General features: G+C 39.8%; 1 protein-coding gene across 3 annotated transcripts in view; it reads left to right on the top strand.

Moving 5' to 3' along the window:
* atp6v1c1a (ATPase H+ transporting V1 subunit C1a) overlaps positions 1-26,946 on the top strand; it is a 91,064-nt gene extending 64,118 nt beyond the window's left edge. For all 3 annotated transcript variants that reach the window (XM_043688524.2, XM_043688525.2, XM_087986274.1), the window contains 8 exons: positions 205-296; positions 4,398-4,496; positions 7,057-7,125; positions 8,581-8,673; positions 8,749-8,842; positions 13,340-13,437; positions 20,779-20,905; positions 26,284-26,946. In XM_043688524.2, coding sequence (XP_043544459.1) covers positions 205-296; positions 4,398-4,496; positions 7,057-7,125; positions 8,581-8,673; positions 8,749-8,842; positions 13,340-13,437; positions 20,779-20,905; positions 26,284-26,373 — 762 coding nt within the window. In that variant the 3' untranslated portion in view covers positions 26,374-26,946. The remainder of the gene's footprint in view (positions 1-204; positions 297-4,397; positions 4,497-7,056; positions 7,126-8,580; positions 8,674-8,748; positions 8,843-13,339; positions 13,438-20,778; positions 20,906-26,283) is intronic.
* Positions 26,947-27,288: the final 342 nt, after the last annotated feature.

The raw sequence follows: 27,288 nt of genomic DNA, 5'->3' as shown, positions 1-27,288 counted from the left end.
GCAAAGAAATTTAAACAATGTAATTGATTAATGATTGCATCTGTGAAAAAGGACTAGCTATAGTTTACATAATAAACTTAGTGTAAGTAATTACCAGGTACCATAGAAGATTTAACTTATTTTTACTTGTTTTATTTGTACGCTGTTTATGGGTAACAAACATAATCATCAATTAACTGTTAAATACTTTTTACAAATTTGCAGCAAGTATCTCAGATTGACAATGATCTGAAAGCAAGAGCATCAGCATACAACAATCTGAAAGGAAATTTACAGAATTTGGAGAGGAAGAATGTGTAAGTTTTTTGTGTATTGTGGTTTACAGTGAATTATTTTGCCTTTTACTTGTGAAGTGATGATTTTAATTATTTTTTTTGTTCCTTTCTTTCTCTCACCCCAAGACTCTGAACTGATCTATCTCAAATATTCATTTTTCAGTCACAAGTTGAGATTTGCTACAACAAAAGAACTATTCAAAGTTATGATGAAACTACTTTGGGGTTCAGTAGTTACAACAGCAATAATTCATACAAGTGTATTTGTATGGATATATAATGTAATAATACCTCCAGGGCAATTCACAGGTGCATCATAATACAAAAATATAAGGAAGGTATTATGTATTAGCGAGTTTTAAGAAGATTTGTAACTCCACGTTGAGGCTCTAAATGTAGGTTTGCTCATTGAGTTGGAACGTTTGTTTTCATCAATATACTAGGTAACATCTTCAGTGAGCCTCCGGATGAAGCACTGTAGCCAGCTTTCTTTTTATGTTCTTGGGTTGGTGGTGACATTTCCTATGGTGATGTCATTTCCTGTTCTTTTTCTCAGGGGATGGTAAATGGGATCCAAGTCAATGCATTTATTGATAGAGTTCTGGTTGGAATGCCATGCATGTAGGATTTCTCGTGCGTGTCTCTGTTTGGCTCGTCCTAGGATGGATGTGTTGTCCCAATCGAAGTGGTGTCCTTCCTCATCTGTATGTAAGGATACTAGTGAGAGGGGGCATGTCTTTCTGTGGCTATTTGATGTTCATGTATCCTGGTGGCTAGTTTTCTGCCTGTTTGTCCAATGTAGTGTTTGTTACAGTTCTAGCAAGGTATTTTGTAAATGACATTAATTTTGCTTGTTGTCTGTATAGGGTCTTTCAAGCTGCTGTTTTAGTGTGTTGGTGGGTTTTTGGCTACCATGATGCCAAAGGGTCTGAGTAGTCTGGCAGTCATTTCTCAGATGCCTTTGATGTAGGGGAGGGTGGCTAGGGTTTCTGGATGCCTTTTGTCTGTTTGTTTGGGTTTGTTGCTGCGAAATTGGTGTACTGTGTTCATTGGGTACCCATTCTTTTTGAATACGCTTTTATACCTGATTTTCCTCTGCTCTCTTTGCGTAGTTTCTCTTTGCAGTGTGTGGTGGCTCGTTGAAATAATGTTCTAATGCAGCTTAATTTCTGGATATTGGAATGATTGCTTCTGTAGTTCAGTATTTGGTCCGTATGTGTTGTTTTCCTGTAGTCGCTGGTTTGAAGTCCCCCATTGGCTGTTCGCTCTACTGTGACATTTAGGAATGGCAGTTTGTTGTTGTTTTCCTCCTCTTTAGTGAATTTTATGCCGGTAAGGATATTATTGATGGTCTTGAAGGTTTCCTCTACTTTGTTCCGTTTACTAATAACAAAGGTGTCATCCATGTAGCGGACCCAAAGTTTAGGTTGGAGGGTTGACAGAGCTGCTTGTTCAAGTCTCTGCATTGCTGCCTCTGCTAAGAACCCTGATATCAGAGATCCCATGGGTGTTCCGTTGGTTTGTCTGCAGGTTATCTTGTTGAACGTGAAGTGAGTGGTAAGGCAGAGGTCCACTAGCTTGACAATACTATCCTTGCTGATGAAGTTGGTGGTGTTTGGTGTATGTGTCTTTGGGTCTTCTAATAGTGTAGTCAGTGTTTCCTTGGCCAGGTTGATGTTAATGGATGTGAACAGGGCTATTATGTCAAAGGAGACCATCATTTCATCCTCTTCTATCTTGGTGTCTTTGGTTTTCAGGAATTCTTGGGTGGAGTGGATGGAGTGGCGTGAGTCTCCTACTAAGTGTTTTAGTCTTTGGTGTAGCTCCTTGGCCAATCTGTAAGTTGGTGTTCCATGTAGCGAGACTATGGGTCTGAGGGAGGCTCCTCGTTTGTGAATTTTGGGTAATCCGTAGAAGCATGGTGTGTTGGATCCATCTGGTTTCATTTTTTTGGAAGTCAGTCTTATTTGTTTCTCCAGATTTCTGAAGTTTTTTTCAATAGGGTTGCGATTTGGTTCTCCAGTTGTAGGGTCAGGTCTGTTGCCACTTGTTAGTAAGTGTTGGTATCTGCAAGTAGTGCATCACTTTCTCAATGTAGTCTCTTTGATTTAAAATGGCTGTCAAGCATCCTGTGTCTGCAGATAGGGTAACAATGTTTTTTATCTTTTTTTTAGTATTTCTTGTTCTTTCCTTCCTTGTGTAATGAGTGTGTTTCCTTCCTTTTTCCTGCTTAATGTTGGCGTGACTACATGTCTATTGGTTTGCTGGGTTTCTTCTGTGAGTTGGTTGTCTTTCTGTGTTGTTTCTAATGCTGCTAAGAAATCTTTCTTATTAGCATCCTGGAAGTTGTAATTTAATCCTCTCACTAAGACTGCTTTTTCAGTGTCAGTTAAGGCTCGGTCAGAAGTTCTTTTTAATCCATGTTTCTGTTGTCAGTGTTGTTATTTTGTGAAAGTTTGTCTAGTTTTTTCATTTTCTATGTTTGTTACTGACTGATTACAATGACTTATTGTATTGCGTTTGTCCATTCATGGTCTGTTGCATGAGTGAGTGAAGATTTTTGGTGCAAACATTTCCAGTTGTACTTACTGAGTCTGTTGTGGGCATCATTAATCATTTCTCGAAACATTCAGTGGCTGTTTTGCTCTGCTATTCCTTTGGCTAGTGGGGTGTTAAGGGGAGGTTTGTATTTATGATATTTAGGTAGTACCTGTTTCCTTTTGCATTCGTGCAGCAAGTACAGTTATTCACAAAAAGACATGACCTATTCTCACTAATATCTTTAAATAAAGATGAGGAAGGACACCACCTCGACTGGGACAACACATCCATCCTAGAACAAGCCAACAGAGATACGCACGAGAATTCCTAGAAGCATGGCATTCCAACTGGAACTCTCAATAAACACATTGACTTGGATCCCATTTAACACCCCCTGAGGAAAAGAACAGGAAATGACATCACCATAGGAAATGTCACCACAGGAAATGACATCACCAACCCAAGCATATAAATAGAAAGCGGGCTACACCACCAGTGCTTCATCCAGAGGCTCATTGAAGTTGTTACCTAGTATGTTGACAAAACGTCTGAAAACTAACCTTCCAGCTCAGCGAGCAAACCTACATCCAGGTATAGGATATAACTGACCAAAAGCTTAATCAAAGATGTACATCTAAAGGAGGAGAACAACATAGAAAAGTGGAGTGTATTCTGGCATGGCCACCAATGATGGAGTGCTTAGAATTAGAGATGCAGAAGAGGCTAGAATTATAGTAGAGGTATCCATTTCTGTGGCTGCAGGAGATAACAGATTGGAGAAACATGGTCATGGAGGGATTGGGAAGAAAGAGAATTTTAAATCAATGTGTTAATTAATGAAAGCCAGTGTAGATTAGCAAGCACAGTTTTCAGGGAGAATGGGATTTATTGCAACTTGAGATATGGGCAGCAGAGGTTTGGGTGACCTCAAGTTTACAGACAGTAGAGTGTGGGAGACCAGTTTGAAATGTACTGAATAATCTAGTCTGGAGGTGACAGGCATGACTTAAGGTTTTAGCAGCGGTGAGCTGAGGTGGGTATCACCATAGGAAATGACATCACCAACCCAAGCATATAAATAGAAAGCCAGCTATACGACCAATGATGGTTCGAAGTGAAAATAGCCTTCTTCAGGGCTCATGCCCGAAACGTCGATTCTCCTGCTCCTTGGATGCTGCCTGACCTGCTGCGCTTTTCCAGCAACACATTTTCAGTCTTATTAATGAGCCAATGTGAGTTCAAAACTACTGCTACGGTCAAATGTGACACCAACTTTGGGAGCACTAACTTTATCTGACTGTTTCCAGGGGGAAGAATTTAGTCAGTGACGGAGGAACAAAAACAATGGCTTCAGTTTCCCCAGTATTTGAGAGAATTATGCCCGTGTGTTGCCAATTTTGTTCGATTTGAATTAGGAATGCATCCTCATCTTTGTGATATTCTAAAAATGAATGCTTGATTCATGGTCTCAACCTTAATTGCATCCTTTTTTAGAAGCAGTTACAAATATCGATGTATTACTACCGTTCTCCTGGAAAAAGTATGTGACTTGCAATAATTGATCTGTGTGGCCATTTGCAGGGGAAGTTTGATGACAAGAAGCCTGGCTGATATTGTGAAGAAGGAAGACTTTGTAATGGACTCTGAATATCTTACCACATTGTTAGTAGTTGTCCCAAAGTAAGAATCCTTTAAAATTTATTTTAAAAGCAAGGAAGGTTTTGAAATGTGTGCTTGGTTAATATGGGGGAGAAAGATAGAGTCATAGAGATGTACAGCATGGAAACAGATCCTTCAGTCTAACTCGTCCGTGCTGACCAGATATCGTAACCTAATCTCGTCCCACTTTCCAGCACTTTTCCCATATCCCTCTAAACCATTTCTATTCATATACCTATCCAAATGCCTTTTGAATGTTGTAATTGTCCCAGCCTCCTTCTCTTCCTCTGGCAGCGCATTCCACGCACACACCACCTTCTGCCCCTTAGATCCTTTTTAAGATTTTCCACTCTCACCCTAAACCTCTAGTTCTGGACTCCCCCATCCCAAAAAAAGGACCTTTTGTATTTACCCTATCCATGCCCCTCATGATTTTGTATACTTTTATAAGGTCATCACTCAGCCTCTGACACTCCAGGGAAAACAGCCCCAGCCTATTCTGCCTCTCCCTGTAGCTTAAATCCTCCAACCCTAGCAACATCCTTATAAATCTTTTCTGAACCTTTTCAAGTTTCACAACATCCTTCTGATAGGAGGAAGACCAGAATTGGGCACAATACTCCAAAAGTGGCCTAACCAATGATGACATCCACTGCTCTTCCCTCATCAATCCTCTTCATTACTACTTCAAATAATAGCTGAAATTTCTCAAATATCTGAAGGAAGTTGAATTGATGTATTTTACATGGACAAATTAGAAATTAAATTAAAAGGTTGCATTTTGGAAGGGGTTCAAGGAACCCAGGAGTTTGCAATCACAAATCTTTGGAGGTGGTAGGATATGTCAGCAAGGCTATCCCTCATTTTCCGCTTGGGGACCTTGCAGCCTTCTAGACTCTATCAAGTTCAACAATTTTATGTAGGAACAAATTACTGCATATGCTGGAATCTGTACTGAAGACAACAAATGCTGGAGATCACAGCGGGTCAGACAGCATGGAGAGACAACAAGATAACGTTTCAATTCTGATGCAAGTCATCTAGACTCCGTTAGCTTGCTCTCTCTCCATGGATGCTATCTGACCCACTGTGATCTCCAGCATTTGTTGTTTTAGGGCTTGAGGCAATGTTAACTATAGTCTGCCATTACACACAGCCCAGTGTTAGTTACCAGCAGTCCCAATGAATAACTATTCACCCTCTTAGCTAGATTGTTGTCCAATCCTTTATCTCTCCGACTATTCTCTCTTTTTGGGCTCTATCCTCACCTATTGTTCACTTGTTACCCCATCCCCGACCCCTTCTATTTTCCTACGTCACTCAACCTGAAAAGATAACTTTGATTTCTTTCCACAAATGTTGTCCGACCTGCTGAGGTTTTCCAGCAATTTCTGTTTTAGAGGCTGTCACTAACAATTGTTTTAATGTAAATTTGCTCTATTATAAGCATGTCAAGGATTAAGAGGCAGTGCAGAGGAAATCTTCTAGAATGTTACCAGAAATGAGGGAGTTCACTTGTTTAATAAAATTAGAGAAATTGAGATTGTTCTTTAAGCAGAAGACTTGAGGAAGGTTTAGTAGTGATGCTCAAAATTGAGGGATTTTGGCAGAGTAGATGGGAAAAAGCTCTTTCCACTGACATAGGGTTGGTCATCGGAGAGCACACATTTAAGGTAACTGGCGAAAAAGCCAGATGAACATAAGAAAATTGTAATTCAGATTGTATTGGCTGAAAGGATAGTAGTTAAAGATTCAAAATTTAAAAAGTCACTTAACAACCCTAACTTTTTCTGTAATATATAGTGGGTAAGTACAGCAAATTCACAACCATGCTTGGATTTCAACAGCAAGCTTTGTTAGCCAGGTGCTGATCTAGTATAGTATGGAGGAGCAGGATGATCAGGTCAGCATGTTCTAAACTTCTCTGCTTAACTCTGCGTGTACTAACCTGCATAAACCATTCACAATAGTGATAAGTGATATTAAATTCATTATTATTTGGAATAAAATTCTAGGTCACTTTGTTCTTTCAAGCACATTGCAGTGTTATGTAAACCTCGCTCCATTAGTGCAATCTTTCAAGAAAGCTAGTACTTGACACTTTGCCAGGAAATGTTTGTTTAACAATTCGTGAATATACACCTGAAAGGAGAGACTTTTGTCATACTCTTAACTATTTTGTTTTTCCTCCTCATTACGCCATCTAATGTTCATGTTCAGTCATTTTGAATTGGGTACAGGATGGCCTGATGAGTAAGATGCTTTCATATTATGATACAATTTAGGAAAAGTTAAAGGCAGCAATTTGATTCTAAACTGAAGTAGTTGTAAGCAGGAGCTCATCTTTATGGATTCAGTGCTTGAAACTCTCTCAATTATCAAACCTGTATCAATTAGCAAGTAGTAATTGATCAACAAGAAAGCTATGAAGGAGATATTTTGTGAATTCTAAGTAGTCTTTAGCAATCTGAGTAAGTAATTTAACTCAACCAATTTAATTCCAGTTAAACAACCAGTTGTACTTTGGTTATCCTGGTCCTTGAACAACTGTATAATTATTCATTACTCTTTACTTCTTTAGAACAAATTATCTCGAATGGGAAAAGACTTATGAAACTCTAGCAGAGATGGTGGTTCCACGGTCAAGCAAGTAAAGAAGTTCTTCCATGTATTTTTTGTGGTCTTTCTAACCATTGGAAGTTGTATAAAATGCCATTCTAACTTCTAGTTATACGTTTGCTGAGGAGCCACTTGAACTACTTGGAAGTGTCTAGTACTGTGTCCTAAAGCTTAATTTCAATGTGACTGATCATATATTTTTTCAGTTTAGGATGATGGAAATTCTTGATATATTAGTGTTTAGCAACTAAATTGTGCATTTTTTTTTGATGGATTGAAAAAAAGGATCAACCAGTGTCAACTCATCTCTGAGACAAGTGGGATGGCCCAGAAGTAGGGTCACTTACCTCTGCGCCACATGACCTTTGAGCGTGAAATGCAGTGGAATGGCAGGGCACTAAATTAAGTGGTTTGTGCAAATATTGACAGTTTCGTGCTGATGGTTTGTGTTTGTTGCATTTTTTTATTCCTGCATGGGATGTACAAAGGCCAGCATTTGTTATCCATCCATATATTTCCTTCAATCACTTGGTCATTTCAGAGGGGAATAAGAATCAGCCACATTTTTGCTGTGCTTCTGGAGTCACGCGTGGGCCAGAGTAGATGAGTATGGCAGATCTCCGTACCTAAAGTTCATTCGTGAACCAAATGGATTTTTACAAAATCAGCAATGGTTACATTGTCACTGATAGGAAACATCTTAATTCTGGAATTTGAGTTCACATGCCATGTTTTCCAAACATTTAACTTGAGGCTGTAGATTACCTGTCCAGTGACAATGTCACCACCCCGACCAGACTCTTCTCCTTGGAAGAAAGCAGACCATTTGATAACAGATTTTAAAATCATGAAATGTTTAAATCTAGTGATTAAAGAGACTGCTAGCCAGGGTACATAGGTTTGAGTGATGGTTAAAAAGCCAGAGACAATATGAAACCGTTTTTTATAGAATGCATTACTTGATAGGGTGCTGGAAACAGATTCAAAAGTGCTTTCAAAACAAATTGGAGTGATGCTAGGAAAAGGAAAAAAATAAGTAAGTGGGAAGAGTTGGATGTTTTTAGAAAGATCCATTGGAATTCTAATTGGTTGAATAGTTTCTTTTGTGCTGTATTTTCTGATTCAATCTTAGCAAAATGAGAAGAGAGAAGTTGTTGGCAACTTGCATATATTAGGTAGGCATGCAATCTGTGCTGCTTTTTAACCATCTAATTAAAACAAAACTGACTTGTATTTAAAACTTGTTGCTTCTGCTTTTTGCATTTGGCTAACATGCAGGGAATCGATGCTAAATCAATCTCAGCCATAACTTTGAATGTGGTGTATTGTAACTACAGCCAGAGTGAGTTCACTTGTGAGCAGGGTAACAAACTTCTTGTACGTCTAATTGCATAAAACCCTGCAGCCTTATTTCAATGTAATATAATTTTTGATATATACTCCTGTTTATTAAAAAGGAATTTTCTCCTCCCTCTCCTTTTAAAAGGTTGATATGTGACGACATGGATAGCGGCTTGTACACTGTAACGTTATTCAGAAAGGCAGTTGATGACTTCCGACTGAAGGCCAGGGAGAACAAGTAAGAATTTCTTACCAGTTTCCATTAGAACCTTGCATTTCAATATGAATGCACTCAGTTTTCTTCTCACTTCAGGTTCATTGTTCGGGATTTCCAGTATAACGAGGAGGAGCTGAAAGCAGATAAAGAAGAGATGACTCGACTTTCAACTGACAAAAAGAAACAATTTGTATGTATTATAAGCCACACTTTCTGCAGCTGTAAAAGTCATGCTTCTGTGTACCCTATACAAGGTGTTATTCTGTCATAACTGCTGTCATTCAGTGTTGTTTGGTGCAGAATCTTTGTAGGTTTACCTTCAAAAAAAAACTTGGCCAAATTAATGTGACATTTCCCCTTAGAAAAGGAAACTGAAGATCAATGTCTCTTAAAGTTGCCAGGACATTGCTAATAGGTGTTCACAGTAGAATCTGGCTTTACTCTTAAAATTGTGAAATTGTGGGTAACAGTGCAAGTTGCAACACAGAAGGAGGCTTTTCAACCCAGTGTCCATGCTAGCACTCTAAGAGCAACTTAGCTTCTCCCATTTCCTTTTTTTTAAACTTAATCACGGTATGAAGGCGACACTGGCTGTGATAGTATTTGTTTGCTCATGTACCCAGAGGCAATTTTCCTGTGGGTCTAGAGTCATATATACCTTACCAGGTAGCCAGATTGGCTTTTGTGACAATTGGCAATGGATTTATGGTCATCATTAGAATCCAATTTCCGCCATCTATCGTGGGATTCATACCCGGGTCCACAGAACATTACCTGGGTCTCTGGATTCACACTCCAGTCATAATACATTTAGGCCAATGCCTTCCCCCTAAAATCTATCTATCTTGGCCTTCAGCGTACTGAGTGACCCTTAAACCCAGATGGGCCTTGAACCCAAAATGCTTAGGACACTGTGGCTCATTCCCACCCACTCATTCAGACTCAAAGATATACAGCATGGAACCAGGCTCTTCCACCCAACCCGTCAGTGCTGATCAAATATCTTAAATTAGATTAAATTACTTACAGTGTGGAAACAGGCCCTTCGGCCCAACAAGTTCACACCGACTCGCCGAAGCGCAACCCACCCATACCCCTACATTTACCCCTTCACCTGACACCACGGGCAATTTAGCATGGCCAATTCACCTGACCTGCACATCTTTGAACTGTGGGAGGAAACTGGAGCACCCGGAGGAAACCCACGCAGACACAGGGAGAATGTGCAAACTCCACACAGACAGTCACCTGAGGCGGGAATTGAACCCGGGTCTCTGGCGCTGTGAGGCAGTAGTGCTAACTGCTGTGCCACCGTGCTGCCTAATCTAGTCCCATTTGCCAGTACTGGCCCATATCCCTCAACCTTTCCTATTCATATTCCCATCCAGATGCATTTTAAATGTTGTAATTGTGCCAGCCTCTGGTAGCTCATTCCATACATGTATCACCATTTGCATGGAACTGTTGCCCCTTAGGTCCCTTTTAAATCTTGCCCCCCTCACCCTAAACCTGTACCCTCTAGTTCTGGACTCCCCCATCTCAGGAAAAGGACCTTGTCTATTTACCCTACACTTGCCCCTCATGATTTTATAAACCTCTATAAGGTTCTTCCTTAGTGAGGGGAAACAGCCCCAGCCTATTCAGCCTCTCCCTGTAGCTCAAACTCTTCAACCTGGCAACGTCCTTGTAAGTCTTTTCTGAACCCTTTCAAGTTTCACAACATCCTTCCAATAGGAGGAACACCAGAACTGCATGCAGTATTCCAAAAGTTGCCAAACCAATATCTTGTACAACTGCAGTATGACTTTCCAATTCCGAGACTCAATGCTCTGACCAATAAAGAAAAGCATACCAATCAACATCTTCACTATCTTGTCTACCTGGGACTACACTTTGAAGAATATTAACCTGCTATCCAAGGTCTCTTTGTTCAGCTACATTCCCCAGGACCTTACCATTAAGTGTATAATTCCTGCTAAGATTTGCATTTCCAAAATGTAGTACCTTACATTTATCTATCTGCCACTTGTCAGCCCATTGGCCCATCTCATCAAGATCCTGTTGTACTCTGAGATAATCTTATTCAGTGTCCACTACACCTCCAATTTTGGTGTCATCTGCAAACTTACAAACTATACCTCCTATGTACACATCCAAATCATTTATATAAATGATGAAAAGCAGTGGACCCAGCACTGATCCTTATGCACACCAGTGGTCACAGGCTTCCAGTCTGAAAAAGAATCATCCACCATCTTCTGTCTTTGAGCCACTTCTATATTCAAATCGCTAGTTCTCCCTGTAATCCATGTGATCTAACCTTGCTAACCAGTCTACCATGAGGAACCTTGTCAAATGCCTTACCGAAGTCCATAAAGATCACATTCACTGCTCTGTCTTCATCAGTCCTCTACTTCAGAAAACTCAATCAAATTAGTGAGGCATGATTTCCCATGCACAAAGACTTGTTCTTTCATTCTAGCTCTGCGCTTCCTTTTTGAAGGCAGAAATTTAATCTGCCTTCCCCCACACTCTTAGTTGTTTTTAGATATGAGCCACTTGCTGATTTTAAAAAAAAAGGTTTCTTCTATTGTTGGTACCCGGTGTTCTGGCTTGGACCAAAGTAAGGGGGCTGTGAGCCAGATGTGAGAAGGGAACAATGATGACAGTGGCTCTAGGCTGAGATTAGGATGTGCATGATCGAGATTGTGCTGGGGAGGAGAGAGAGAGAGAGAGAAGGGGTCCCAGCCCCTCTGTCCACTATCCATCCCCAGGGAGTCAACAGACACTGCCTTACATTATTGACTTGTCTTAAAAGATTCAAAATGATAGAACAATAGTTTGCCATTCAGTGGATTGCAGGCAGTATGCACTGTTCAGCTGTCTAATGTGTGATTTGAAACAGATTCACTAATGGGCTGTTAAAATTTAAGAGGATTTATGAGAAATTTAGTCAAAAAGTTTTAATGTAGTGGATCACGTCACTAGAAGTTTGACTGGTGTTGACCAGCATCACTTCTTCCTTGTTTTGCTTGATTTTTCAGTTTCCCTTTTGACTGCTCCTGTGTGGTCTGTATGATTCTGGAAAAGCACAGCAGGTCAGGCAGCATCTGAGAAGCAGGAGAATCAATGTTTTGGGCATAAGTCCTTCATTAGTAATGAGGCTTGTGAGCCAACGGAGTAGAGAGATAAATGGGAGGGAGGTGGGCTGGGGGCAAAGTAGCTGAGAGTGTGAAAAGTAGATGAAGGTGGGGTAACGGTGATATGTCGGAGGTGGACAGGTAGGACAGGTCATGAGGGCGGTGCCGAGTTAGAAGGTTTGGTCTGGAATAAGATGGGGGTGGGGGGGTGGGAAGGAGAAATGAGGAAACTGGTGAAATCCACATTAATTCTGTATGGTTGGAGGGTCCTAAGGTGGAATATCTTCTCACCTTCTAACTCAGCACCGTCATCATGACCTGTCCTACCTGTCCATCTTCCTTCCCATCTATCCACTCCACCCTCCTCTGTGACCTATCACCATTTTGCTCCACCTTCATCTACTTATCACATTCTGTTACCTCCACCCCTCCCCTCCATCTCCCAACTACCCCCCCCCCCCCCCCCACCCCACCCCCGCCCCTCCGCCCCTCCCATTTATTTCTCTATTCCCCTTGGCTCATAAGCCTCATCCCTGAGGAAGGGCTTATGCCCGAAGCGTCGATTCTCCTGTTCCTCAGATGTTGCCTTATCTGCTGTGCTTTTCCAGCACCAGACTCTCAACTCTGATCTCCAGCATCTGCAGTCCTCACTTTCTCCTGGTCTGTATGAAAATTATAAGCTGAACAAAATGAAGTAATAAATAAAGTCTGCCGAAGACACAAATAGTGTGTTAGATTTCATGTCATTCCATAGAATTCTGTATTCATTTTTCATTTCTCCCTGATTTCCCCCATTTTCTACCTGCCAAAAATTAAGTTTCCGTAACTAAAAATGAAATAAACTAAGGACTGTGGAAATTATATATTTGGCCTTTGTTGTATTTCCCATAAAATTATGAAGAAAGCAGTCCCATCTTTGAGCTGTCGATATAATGTCTGTTTGCTTGACAGTGTTAAGATATTTTCTATTCAACCTGGTCAGAGATGTTATCTCTGGAGCAAATGGGACTTGAACTCTGGTTTCCTGGCTCAAAGATAAAGACGCTACGACTGTGCTGCAACGCTCCTAATGACACTGTTTTAGATGTTTTTAATTGGTCTGTTCCGAAATGTTATGATACATCTGGAGCAGATGAGACTTGAACTTTGTCCAGTTGGCTTAGAAATGGGGACCCCACCATTATACAACAAGAGCCCTGATACTGTTAGTTTAGATATTTTTCAATCAACCTGATCTAAGATGTTATTACACACCTCTGGAGCAGGTGGGGTTGAAGCCATACCTCCTGGTGCAGAGGTAGGGATGTTGCCACTGCATCTCAAACCCTACAACAATGGTTTGTTTTGTTGTAAACCTGCAATTCAAATCTGTCTGCAAGTAAGTCTTCATCTCCAAACTTCTCTTTTCAGCAGCCATTGTCATCTACTGATGTTAGGGGGGCGACAAGTCTATTTGTGCAGAATACACCAGGAATTCGTATACTTTGATAGAGACTTTTTTGTGGTTCACAGCTTTTACACTTCCACTCTCCACTATTTATTTACAGGGTCCCTTGGTCCGATGGTTGAAAGTTAACTTCAGTGAAGCTTTCATTGCATGGATTCATGTGAAAGCATTAAGAGTTTTCGTAGAATCGGTTCTAAGGTATGCATATTAGTTAATTCACCAATTTGAAATTTCACAACATAATTGCGAATGTGGCGAATGTCGCTGCAATGCCTTTTCAAGTTTTCATTTAGGTTTGATTCTTTTAATTTGTATTCGTTGCATAGTATTTCTAATTCTAAACTGGGTTTGTAATGTTTAAATTTGATTGTCTCTCTACTGTTCAGAAACCTCTTCTCTCAATTATCACCTTAGAGGTAAATTGCCTTAGTCAGCAATTTAACTTCAGAGATGAAATTTTGATTTTCCACATTTTAAGACGCAACCTGATATTTCGGAATTGTTATGGAGCAGCAGAAGCCCATTCAGTGCTTCATGCCTGCACCGGCTTCCCAAATGAGCACCATTACCTCGTACCAATCTCCTGCTTTAATCTCCATACTGTTGCACACTATTTCTATCCAAAAAAATCATCCAATACCCTTTTGAATATCTCAGTTGAACCTGCTTTCACCGTACTTTCAGGCATTGCATTTCGTCCCCAACTACTTGCTGAGTAAGAATTTTTTTCTCACATTAGCCCCTCTACTTTTGTGCATCGCTTTAAGTCAATGCCTTGTTATTCATGTTCCTTTTATGTCTGGAAGCAGCTTCTCTATCTACTGCTACCCTTATTTACTCCAGTCTGAACGTGATTTTGAAATCTCTATCAGATCTCCTTTCTGCTGCCTTCTCCCCAAGGGGAACAGTCCCATCATTACCATGTTGCTACTTACCCTTTTTATTCCATAACTTGTACCTTTCCTCACAAGACTATTTTGTGGCCTCGTATCAAACATTTTCTCAGAGTCAAAGTGCACCACTTAAGCAGCATCGCCCTCATTGAGCCTTTCTGTTGCATCTTCAAGAAACTCCAAGTTTATAAGATAAGATTTGCCTTTAGAATTCTATGCTGACTCATCCCAATTAACTCATCATTTTTTAATGTGGCTACTAATTCTATCATGAATAATTGTTTCCAGTAGTTTCCCACCACTAAAGTTAAACGAACAAGGGTATAATTGCTGGGAATATCCTTTCAACCTGCATCCACCACTTCCTCAGGACGTTCATTCCACACTTGAACGTCCACACATTTGTGTGAAGAAGTTGCCCCTCTTGTCCTTCTTTAATCTTTCTCCTCTCACCTTAAAAATATACCCACTAGTCTTGAAATTCCCCATCCTAACAAAAGACACCTACCACCCATCTATACTTCATTAACTTTATAAACCTGTATAAGGACATCTCTCAATCTCCTATGCACCAGAGAGATAAGTCCTAGCCTATCAAGCCTTTCTTTATAATTGAGGCCGTAATATTTTGATTTCTTTGGTCTTGTATCTTGCAGAATTCAGCAAATACTGTAAGAGCATTGTCCCTTCAATTTCTACCCTCACTTCCTTCAAAATCCTTAGATGCATCTAATTTGGTCCCGGTGCCTTTAAACACCAACAGTCTATCCGGAGACTCCTCCCTTCTAGGAACAGTGCTTTCTCTTCTGTTACTATATTCTGGGGAGCAGACTCCTCTGTTGTAAAGACAGATGCAAAGGGTTCACTTATCATGCCCCAAGCTCCATGTGTAAATCCCCTTTTTGAACTCTACTCGGCTCTACTACTCCAACCACTCTTTTACTATTTATATGCCTACAAAAGGCTTTTTGTTTTAGCTGCTTCTCTTTTCTCGTAATTCCTCTTTGCACCTCATATTTGTTTTTTCACCTCCCTTCTAAACCTCTGATAGTCCTCATGGTTCTCAATTATATTTTCTGCTTTACACCTGTCCTAATCATGCTTTTCTTTTAATATTAATTTCTATCTCCTTTGTCATCCAGGGAACTCTGGATTTTTGCTCTAACTTTCCCATTTGAAGGAATATACCTTGACTATCCCCGAATCATCTCTTTTAAGGTAGCTGATTGTTCGTGTTTTCCTTCCAACTACTTGTTCCAGTCAGTCTTGCGCAACCTTGCTCCTGCTCCATAGAAGTCAGCTGAAGCCAATTGAACTTTCTTCACTCTGAATTGTTGCATAGCTCCACCATCATCCTGAACTTTATGATACAATGTTTACTGTACCTTAAATTATCCCCCACTGGCACTTGATCCACTTGGCCCACTTTTTATTCCTGAAGGCTAAGTTGAGCAATACATCCTTTCTTGTTGAGCTGGACACATACTGCTGTAAGGAACTCTATTATAGGAATACCTGCTCCTGATTGCCCCTTGCACTATTATTATCCCAGTCTATATTTAGTAATTGAAGTCCTCTATTATAATTGCTTTATAATATTGCTATTTCTTTGTAATTTCCCTGCAGGTTGACTACTCTACATCCTTTCCACTTGCTGGTGGTCAGTAGACTACACCAAGCAATGTAACTGTTTTTTTATTCCTTTGGTCGTACTAAATTGAGTCTGTCCTTGAAGGTTCTGAGGACATCTTGTTTCTCCTGCACTGCATTGTCTTCCTTAACTAATATTGCTACTCCTTTTTCTCTCTCTTGTGAACAACTTACGCCGAGAAATATTTAACACCCAGTCTTGCCCTTCCTTGAGTCAAATCTTTGTTATTGCTTTAGCATCGTATTTCCATATGGCATTCTCCTCTGTTATTCTCTCTTGGTTCCCACACCTGTGCCAACCTAGTTTAACATCTCACAACAGCAGCAGTAAACACACTGCAAGGAACTCAGTCCCAGTGCTGTTCAGATGCAACCCATCCAGATTGTAATGATGCCATTTTCCCTAGAGCCAATCACAGGAATCTCAAGCTTCATTCCTGCACTGTTTTTCCAACCATGCATTCATTTACCTTATCCTCCTATTCCTGTACTCACTTGTACGTGACCCTGGGACTAACCTGGAGGTTATGATATTTGAAGTTCTGAAAAGTATGTACTGTAATGTATATTCTTTGGTTTGAATGATACTGCTATAAAAAGTATTGTGTGCACAATAAAGACCAGTAACATTTTTTAAATAATTCAGAGGTGCAAGCCATGGCACAGTTTTGCCATAAATAATTCTATATTGAATAACAATTGGATATTTATGCACAAATGTTAATGGTATTTTATTGAAGACATATATTTCCAGCTCAAAGACTGAATTGAAGTGTAACTTATATCAAGAAATTTGTTTAAAGTCTACATCAAGTTTAAAAAAAAGTATAGAACAAGAAGCAGGTAAATGCTAGACATAATATTTAAAGAAGAGTAAAATTGATTTAAATATTGAAATTACAAACGAATGTGCCATTCCTGCATTACAGGCTCTGAAGTACATGTAGATTTTGTTATTTAAATACTTAATTGACAACAAGAATCCTCTAAAGAGGGCTTGCATCATTATCTTTCCATCCTAAAGGCAACTCTTTTCTGAGAAAGTGTTTTGCAGCATCAAATGGACTCATGTTTTCTAACTGATATTGCCAGAGCTGCTAAATGTCTCCAGCATTAGTTCACATTTCATTATGTAATTCTACCCACATCTCATCTTGTGAGGATCTAAAAAATCATGGAGTATAAGCAATGTTTAAAATGTCAATTGTAAAATTCTTCAATAACGCAAAGTATGATTTTAAAGAACAAAAGGAATATGAACATGAATTAGGTATTACTGAACAATGATCTAATTTACTCTGTCTTTCCTACTTTTTTCAGAATTTTTGAAGTTTACAATAGTCTATAATGGAATTCAAATCTTGCATTGAATGGGAAAACAGATGGATAATTATGTATAGATTTTGGTCTCCATATCCAAACATTGGCACTTCTTTATAATATTGGAGACATGGGAGAGAAGCAGACTGAAGTCCTTCTTATTTTCTACCCTGTCTTTTTGTTATCAGATTAGTTTAATTTTGAACACGTGTAGTGTTTCCGAATCCAATTTGTGAAACCTATTTGAAAATAAATTGCAACAAACTCTTTAACTGAAACCCAAAATATTTTTTATTCATGTACAAGTCATTGGTGGCCTGTACAATTTCACACTCAAACTCTAGAGAGAAACTAGAAAACCAAAGAATTTTATGACTAGGAATAAATTAAAAATTAATGGTGAAGAACTGAAGTCACATGAATCAAGTTCCAATGAAGGGTTCCTTCTCTGTGGAATTCAGATCTGTCCAAATTTTGCAGAACTCCTTAAAGTCGACCATGTTACAGCAGGATGTTAGTATGAAGGGAGTTGGCTTTGAGTGATCTGGAAAAGTTTGAGACTTGGACTTGAGGCAGACTTCGCAGGACTCCAGGCTGACAGCTTTCTGCTGTTGATATTGCAAAAAGGCTGAATGTTGGAAGCACATAACGGTTTCTGAAGTATACAAAATTCAAACTCTTCAAAGATCAGAGATGTTTTTGGTCATGGACTGTTTTCCATGAATAAGTCAGTTAGGTAAACAAGGCAAGTCTCTGCTTTTCTTATTTTTGGAGATAGGTGGGGCTATTAGCGTCTCTGTAGCCGTAATGAGTATTGATTGAGTATATTTGTTATGAAAGACTAAAGGTCTGTGCTTTTTGTTCCCCTGTGTTTTGCAATGAGAACACAATAGTGGATATGAAATTCCACAAGGATGCTGGTTAGCTTTGTCCTTATACTGCTGGATGTTGCTACAGCTATTGTTATTTGCAAATCATGTAATCTGTAGGAACCTTTTTAGTCCAACAAAGTCCATTTTCAAGATAAACAAGGAATAGGTATAGTTTTGAAAATACACTTGAGTTATTCCATATCTGGTGGACATGACAGTGTGTTTACTGCAATTCCTGAGCGATTAGCTTCTTCCAAATTAAGTTATCCAGGCCTCTCAATCGAGTACAATCTGTAATGGGCAATCAGCATCATTGGTTTTTGATCACTTTACCAAAGTTTATTCCATTAAAGCAGTGAGACGACAGGGGTCATTCAGGCATGTAATTACAACTTGACAGAAATCTGCATTATTTGGGTTGAAAAATCATGATAACTTTAGCAAAGAAATAATTTTCTGGGTAAATGCTTGTAATAGCTTAAAGTTTGAAAAGAAAATTACATAGCAAATTTCTACCTCTTCAACTTTGACTCGGGTTGACTTTTGATCTTTTTTGGGTTAGTTCATTAGATAGTCCACAGTTTTATCTTTATCTCAGTGCAAATTCCCTCCTAAGTTGTTATGATTTCATCAAGCTACTTACTGAAATCTGTTCTTGGCTATAATGGTCACAATGAATTTTGAAGAGCATTTATTTATGCTCATAAAAGGGCACTTAGATTTGCATATGGACAAAGTACAAGTGACTTTGTTTTGTACTCCATGATAAGTAATTGATTCACAGTGTACTTTTAGTGGAATGAAGCCTTTCAGGTTCAGTTCTAAGATAGAAACCCATCATTTTCAATCAGTCAAAAGGTGCTTCAGTATGATTCATGATTGCTAAGGAACTCCTGGGATATTATATTTGTTTAGATTGAGGATGAAAATATCTATATAGGAAAGCAACATTGATTTAATGTAAAGCCTCAGTAAGTATGAAGTTGTTATTTTAGGGCTGAAGTATTCTAGCTACAGTATACTCCAAACATTTGTTTGCAAACAGAAACGAAGCTTCACGTTTACCTTAACAGTGGCCTCAATTTTGAATGAACACGTATAACTTATATATTTTAAAATAAAGTGTAACAGCTTAGAGTTTGAGGGTTATCAAGGTCCAATTATAATATTTCAATCCCATGCAGAGACACATGTACAAGATTATTCTCATAAAAGGATAGTTTTTAATGTGACTGATTTTACTAAACTAAATGTATTTTTATCTAGTTTCTGATTGTGAAAAGTGGTTACCACAAAAACTAGGTCTAAAGAATCTTAGACTGCTCAAACACCTTCCAAATACTCATTCATTATTGACTTTGCTTGAGCACGTTGTTTTCATGACAATGTTAAGAGTGCAGAAGAGAGGAGGATAAAAAAGCCGTCAGACCTCAGCAAAAGCATGGTCTTAAGTCCTGAGAATTTTTAAAAAATAAGTATTTCAAGTCACTACCTTTTAAATTAATACATATATTTTTTTAAAGTCTGACTGCAGTTAAATGTCAGTTAACTTAGTGGTCTTGTAAAGAAGTGGAATGCACTGCTTGAGATGTTTTCGAAAGCACCTGAAGAGAGACTTTGCAGGATGTATGGTGAAAGGAATTTTCTTTTGCAGAGAGCTTGCATCGACTCAGTGGACTGAATGGGTACAGCAGGGGAGGAGACAATTTTATGATTCAGTGTTGGCTTTCTGTCTCGGATCAGCTATCTGCACCCCTCAGTCTTTTAATCAACTCTGATGTAGACTGATCTGAGACATGATCTGAAGTTTTCAAATTTTGGAAAAGAGCAGGAATACACACCTTTTGGCTGTGGAAGCCACGCGTATCATCAAACAGTGAGAAACTACTTGTGGAATGTAAATGCTATTCTGCGGATGAGGAAAAATGTCGATCTTTGGAGTTTCACGTAATGTGAAAAGACCTGTACAATAAACTACTTTATTTCACTATTTCAAAAAAAAAATTGAGTCCTGTACTGAAAGGATGTGCATGCAGAAGAAAAGCAAAATTTTCATGTGTGGTATAATTTGATATATACGACAGACAGGCAGAAGCTCCAATGACAGCTGACAGTTTATTGGTAAGATGAAAAATTTAGGGAAATGTCAGCATTGCAAACAGGGTGAAATAGCTTTATGGTCTGGTCTGATTCTCAAGTGTACTTCCTTACCAATTCATAGCCAATCATTTATTTATCAATATACTTAAACAATGTTACGGAAGTCTTGATTTTGAAACACCAAGTATCTGAACTTGATACTATAAACATTTACAGTAACAACCTGTAAATAGTTAATTTAATTACAGAACAGCAAGCAGCTCAGACTTGGGGCAATGCACAGAGATGAGCTGCATCATACTCAAGTCGAAAAAAAAGTGTGTAGTTAAGTCTTTTACAAGTACTGACAAAATTAGGACATGGGAAGTTAACAATATGACAATGTATGTGCAGTTGTAAAAGCATTTCAAGTATATGCACTTTATATAGGAATCTCCTTATTGCATAGGCATTTTACAACGGAGAATGTAATTCTTTGGGAGAAATTGAGCTCTGTTCAATGTACACCTTTTAGGTTTGCTTCAGTTTTGCAATTTTTAAAATATTGTGAACAATTTGAAACTTCATATAAAGGGTTGATTAATATTTAGTTTAACGTACAAGTAACACATCTCCATGTGCATCGCACAGCATTTTTCCCTTAATGTCTAAGAAATATTGCAAATATTTTTGTAACTTTTTTTTATCTTGCCTCTTGTATCCAGATATGGTTTGCCGGTTAATTTTCAAGCAATGCTTTTACAACCCAACAAAAAGATGATGAAGAAGCTTCGAGAGATTCTCAATGATCTATACAAACACTTGGACAGCAGTGCAGCTGCCATCATTGATGTAAGTATATGCATGACATTTGTATTATTTGTGGTTGATGTATTAGTTGGTGCTACCAATGAAGCAGCAAACTTAGATTTTCTAACTACACATCTTCACCCAGATGCATAATGAGTATATAGACTGGGAATGTCTGTAGTTTGATCCTTGTGCTGTGCTGATTTCATTGATACTTCATTATTGCTAGAGACTTATCCTTCAAGCGGATCATTCGGGAGGCTGAGGGGGTAATTGAGAGGAGTTACCGGCAGTTGGTCATTCCTGAGGCTCAGGATAAGGATAGATGGGTTACAGTCAGGGGAAGGAAAGGAGACAGACAGTGCAGGGATCCCCTGTGGACATTCCCCTCAGCAATAAGTATATCGTTTTGGATACTGCTGGTGGAGGATGACCTACCAGAGGAAAGCCATAGTGGTCAGTTCTCTGGCACTGAGCCTGACACTGGCCCAGAAGGGAAGGGGGCAGAACAGAAAAGCGCTAGTGGTTGGAGACTCGATTGTTAGGAAAATTGACAGGAGATTTTGTGGTCAGGATCGGGATTCCCGGAAGGTTTGTTGCCTCCCTGGTGCCAGGGTCCGGGACGTCTCCGATCGGGTGTGTAAGATTCTGAAAGGGGAGGGCGAACAGCCAGAAATCGTGTTACATATTGGCACCAATGATAAAGCGAGGAAAAGGATTGAGGATATAAAAAGTGATTTCGGGGAGTTAGGGTGGAAGCTGCAGAGCAGGGTGAACAGAGTAGTGTTCTTGGGTTTACTACGGGTGCCACGAGATAGCGAGGCGAGGAACAGGGAGTGAGCATAGTTTAACACGTGGCTGCGCAGCTGGTGTAGGAGGGAGGGCTTCAGATATGTAGATAATTGGGATGCCTTCTGGGGAAGGTGGGACCTGTACATGAAGGACGGGTTGCACCTGAACTTGAAAGGGACCAATGTCCTGGGTGGAAGGTTTGCTTGAGTTGTTCAGGAGGGTTTAAACTAGTATGGCAGGGGTGTGGGAACCTGAGCTATATACTGGAGGTGAGAGTTGATGGAGCTGAGGCAATAGCAAGAGGTAGCGCAGCCAGTGGGAAGAGATTTCCTGGGAAAGAACCAAGGGATCGGTTAAAGTGTGTTTGCTTTAATGCAAGGAGGATCAGGGATAAAAGTGATGAGCTTAGAGCATGGATCAGTACCTGGTGCTATGATGTTGTGGCCATAATAGAGACATGGGTTTCTCAGGGGCAGGAATGGTTGCTGGATGTTCCAGGGTTTAGAACATTTAAAAAGAATAGGGAGGAGGGAGAAAGAGGAGGGGGTGTAGCACTGCTAATCAGAGAGGGTATCACAGCTACAGAAGTTACCATTGTCGAGGAGGGTCTGCCTACTGAGTCAGTATGGGTGGAAATTAGGAACAGTAAGGGAGCAGTCACCTCATTAGGGGTTTACTACAGGCCCCCCAATAGCAGCAGGGAGATTGAAGAAAGCATAGGTCGGCAGATTTTGGAAAAGTGTAAATGTAGTAGGGTTGATGTAATGGGTGACTTTATATTGATTGGAGCCTCCTTCGAGCATGTGGTTTGGAAGGAGCTGTTTTTGTAAGGTGTGTTCAGGAAGGTTTCCTAACTCAGTACGTTGACAGGCCGACGAGGGGAGAGGCCATTTTGGATTTGGTGCTCGGTAATAAGCCAGGGAAGGTGTCAGATCTTGCAGTGGGAGAGCATTTTGGGGATAGTGACCACAACTGCCTCACATTCTACGTAGCTATGGAGAAGGAGAGAAGCAGGCACAATGGGAGGATATTTAATTGGGGAAAAGGAAACTATGATACTATCAGACGTGCGTTGGGAAGCATGGACTGGGAGCAATTATTCCATGGAAAGGACACTATAGACATGTGGAGACTGTTCAAGGAACAGTTGTGAGTGATGTACAAATGCCTTCCTCTGAGACAGGCAAGGAGGGGTAAGATAAAGGAACCTTGGATGACGAGAGTGGAGGAGCTTCTCGTCAAAAGAAAGAAGGCAGCTTATGTAAGGTGGAGGAAGCGAGGGTCTTGCTCAGCACTAGAGGATTACAGGCAGGCGAGGAAGGATCTCAAAAATGGTCTGAGGAGAGCCAGGAGAGGGCACGAAAAAGGCTTGGCAGGAAGAATTAGGGAGAATCCAAAGGCATTTTACACGTATGTGAGGAATAAGAGAATGATCAAAGAAAGAGTAGGGCCGATCAGGGATAGCATAGGGAACTTGTGTATAGAGTCTGAGGAGGTAGGGGAAGCCCTAAATGAGTTTTTTGCTTCTGTCTTTACTAAAGAAAAGGACCTTGTAGTGAATGAAACCATTGAGGAGCAGGTAAGCATGCTGGAATGGATAGAGATTGAGGAAGCTGATGTGTTGAAAATTTTGACAAACATTAAGATTGACAAGTCGCCAGGGCCAGACCAGATTTGTCCTCAGCTGCTTTGGGAAGCGAGAAATGTGATTGCTTCGCCGCTTGCGAAGATCTTTGCATCCTCACTCTCCACCGGAGTTGTACCGGAGGACTGGAGGGAGGAAAATGTAATTCCTCCCCAAGAAAGGAAATAAGGAAATCCCTAGCAATTACACACCAGTCAGTCTCACATCTGTCATCTGCAAGGTGTTAGGAAGGATTCTGAGGGATAGGATGTATGACCATCTGGAAGGCAGTCAGCACGGCTTTGTGAGGAGCAGGTCTTGCCTCACAAATCTTAGAGTTCTTTGAGGATGTTACTAGACAAGTTGATGAGGGTCGAGCGGTGGATGCTGTGTATATGGGCTTCAGTAAGGCATTTGATAAGGTTCCCCATGGTAGGCTTGTTCATAAGATCAGAAGGAATGGGATACAGGGAAATTTAGCTGTCTGGATACAGAATTGACTGGTCGACAAAAGAGAGCGAGTGGTAGTGAAAGGAAAATATTCTGCCTGGAAGTCAGTGGTGAGTGGTGTTTCACAGGGCTGTGTTCTTGGGTCTCTACTCTTTGTAATTTTTATTAATGACTTGGATGAGGAGATTGAAGGATGGGTTAGCAAGTTTGCAGACGAGACAAAGGTTGGAGGTGTCGTTGACAGTATAGAGGACTCTTGTAGGCTGCACTGTGACATTGACAGGATGCAGAGATGGGCTGAGAGGTGGCAGATGGAGTTCAACCTGGATAAATGCGAGGTGATGCATTTTGGAAGGTCGAACTTGAAAGTTGAGTACAGGATTAAAGACAGGATTCTTGGCAGTGTGGAGGAACAGCGGGATCTTGGTGTGCAGGTACATAGATCCCTTAAAATTGCCACCCAGGTGGACAGGGTTGTTAAGAAAGCATACGGTGTTTTGGCTTTCATTAACAGGGGGATTGAGTTTAAGAGCCGTGAGATCTTGTTGCAGCTCTATAAGACTTTGGTTAGACCGCACTTGGAATACTGTGTCCAGTTCTGGTTGCCCTATCATAGGAAAGATTTGGATGCTTTGGAGAGGGTTCAGAGGAGGTTTACCAGGATGCTACCTGGAATGGAGGGCTTATCTTACAAAGAGAGGTTGACTGAGCTCGGACATTTTTCATTGGAATCTAATTGAGTTATACAAGATAATGAGAGGCATAGATATAGTTGATAGCCAGAAACTTTTTCCCAGGGCAGAAATTGTTAACACGTGGGGTCATAGTTTTAAGCTGTTTGGCGGAAAGTATAGAGGGGATGTCAGAGGCGGGTTCTTTACGCAGAGAGTTGAGAGAGAGCATGGAATACGTTGCCAGCATCAGTTGTGGAAGCGAGGTCATTGGGGATATTTAAGCGACTGCTGAACATGCATATGGTCACAGAAATTTGACAGTTCGTACATTAGGTTTACCTCACATGAGGATCAATGGTCGGCACAACATCATGGACTGAAACCTGTTCTGTGCTGTACTGTTCTATGTTCTAAGTTGATGACCCACTGTGAGAAGAAAATATCTCCTGATGTTTCACCTAACTCTTTGATGCTATACTTTATATAAATGTGCCTTAGCACTACATTGGCTTGGCCTTCATTACTTTTAAAATCTTAACTCTCTAAAGGCCATGCTGTTCGAGAATTAAAATCCGTTTCTAAGCCTATTTAAATAATTAAGGCCTTTCAAACTGGTTAAATTTAGAGGCCCCTTCTGAACTTTTTACCCACTGTGTAAGAGGATGAAAAAGCAAAACATTCTAAATGAAGCCAAACTAAGAGTTTGTATGCTAACATGCTAGTGTGACCTGGACATCCTTAAGATGATTCTGTAATCCCATGTTTGTATTTCTCCTATCTAAGTGACATGATGGCTCAGTGGTTAGCACTGCCCCTTCACTGTGCCGGAGACCTGGGTTCAGTTCCAGCCTCGGGTGACTGTGCAAACTAAACACAGACATTCTCCTGCTATCATCTTGGCTTTCCTCCCACAGTGTAAAGATATGTAGGTTAGATGGATTAGCCATGGAAAATGCAGGGTTATGGTGATAGGGGGCAGAGGTGAGTCTGTGTGGGATGCTCTTTGGAGGGGTGATGTGGACTTGATGGGCTGAATGGCCTGCTTCTGCACTATAGGAATTCTATCTTCTGAATGTAGGCCAATGATTACAGCTGAGAGACAAGGCCACCCACAAGTCAGTCAATAGTTTTATTTTAAAATATTTGACTGCACAATAGTTTTGCAGCTTTTTTACATCAGAAAAAAGGCCCTGCACCATGATAATCTGAGCTTGATATTATAAACCTTAACAGGCTGTTACAGTTAACAGACTCTTCTACCCACCTCCCCAGACTCTTTCTGTCCCCATCTCCCAAATTTAGACATGTCTTTTTGAAAATTAGCATAAGGTAATGCAGTTGTGATTTAAGTTTTGCAAATTTCTTTGGAAATTCCCTTCAAAAACTCAGACGTGCTCCTGTTAAACTCTCTCCGAGCTACTAGTCACCCACCAGTACCTTTCAGGGCAAAAATATTTAGAGATGGTTTCCGCATCTCTTGAAGAACTGCTATGTTACAATCAGAGCAACAATTCAATGGTGCAACACTTCCTTGCATCTCTTGTATAAAATCTCTCCTCCTGCAAGTTGCTTGAAGTATGAACATTTGTTGTGTAGTAGAGATTGCAATCATTGACATGAGAATTACTTTGTTTGATTAAGATGGTATTTATTTTACACTGCCTTTGGAGCAGTATTGCATGTAGCTGATTGAAACTTGAATAAAGTACTCAAAATATGTGGTGACTGTCTAATGTTTATCTTATGTAAACTGCAGATTGAAAGATTTATATATTCTGGCGCCTGTGACATTGTCTGAAATTGAGCAGATCATTTAAATTTAAAAACTTAAAATTTACAAAATAATGCAGATGCTAATTAGTCTTCAACTCCTTTTGCAGGCTGCCATGGACATACCAGGTCTAAGTCAACAGGAATACTATCCGTATGTGTATTACAAGATTGACTGCAATCTGCTTGAGTTCAAATAGATACTAATACAATTTTCTCAAGCCTTGGCTTGTAGAGTATGGATTACAGTAGTAATGGACAGATGCCTGCTTGTCCCTTAATTTCCTCTAAGTCTGGGTTAACTGGTGTTTGCTTACTCAGTCCTCAAATGGTGCAGTCCTGTGTTCTGTCTGCTGCTGTTTCCTTTAAAAACATGTATTGATGTACTTTTTTTTAACCAATCAGGTATTGAATTATGTGCTGCAATAATCTGGATCTATATTTATGAAACAAATGAATTATTTAAAAGCAAAAGAAAAAGTCATTTGTGAAGTGCTGTGTGGTAAACTGCATTGGTGTCAATATTCCTGAAAGACCTTGTTTACAACTGTATATTAATAGTGCAAAAGAGTTTGTATCATTTCACCTATTTACTTGTGTTTGGTACATAGAATTTAAATAGTCACTGGTCATAACCAATCGTGTTTATTGAAAGTGTGTGAGATGTACAGGGTCAGTACTAATGTTTTAAACATGACTCCAATGTGTAAAAACTCTACTTTCATGATTTAGCAAGCTGTAAAGATATGGAATAAATGTAAAAGCCACGAGAATCAAGTTTCTTTCAATGTTGAGTAATTTTATAACTTTAAACAAAGATGAATACTACAGGAATGTTCTGTTTAAATATCAGCTAAGTTTATTTAGCTTAACATATAATCATAATTTGTGATCACTGGTTTAAGTGACAACTCTCGTGCAAGCAGATTTTGAATATTACTACTTTATCATTTGCAAATTGTTTCTGCTGAGCAATTAGAACTCCTCTTGGGTGAAGGAAATAACCTTACATAATGACATTTCTACAAGCATTGTCTTTGAGATATCAAATTTTAGTTTGGTGTTACTCTTGTGAATCCAAACCTATCTGGAATTCTGCAGACCTCATTTGTGTT

The sequence above is a fragment of the Chiloscyllium plagiosum genome, unplaced genomic scaffold, assembly GCF_037043375.1.
Source record: "Chiloscyllium plagiosum isolate Xiang-an unplaced genomic scaffold, Cpla_swu_hap1 HiC_scaffold_4, whole genome shotgun sequence".
Classification (NCBI taxonomy): domain Eukaryota; kingdom Metazoa; phylum Chordata; class Chondrichthyes; order Orectolobiformes; family Hemiscylliidae; genus Chiloscyllium; species Chiloscyllium plagiosum.
The sequence above is the reverse complement of the archived record's forward strand: the minus strand, read 5'-3'. Positions and strand labels throughout refer to the sequence as shown.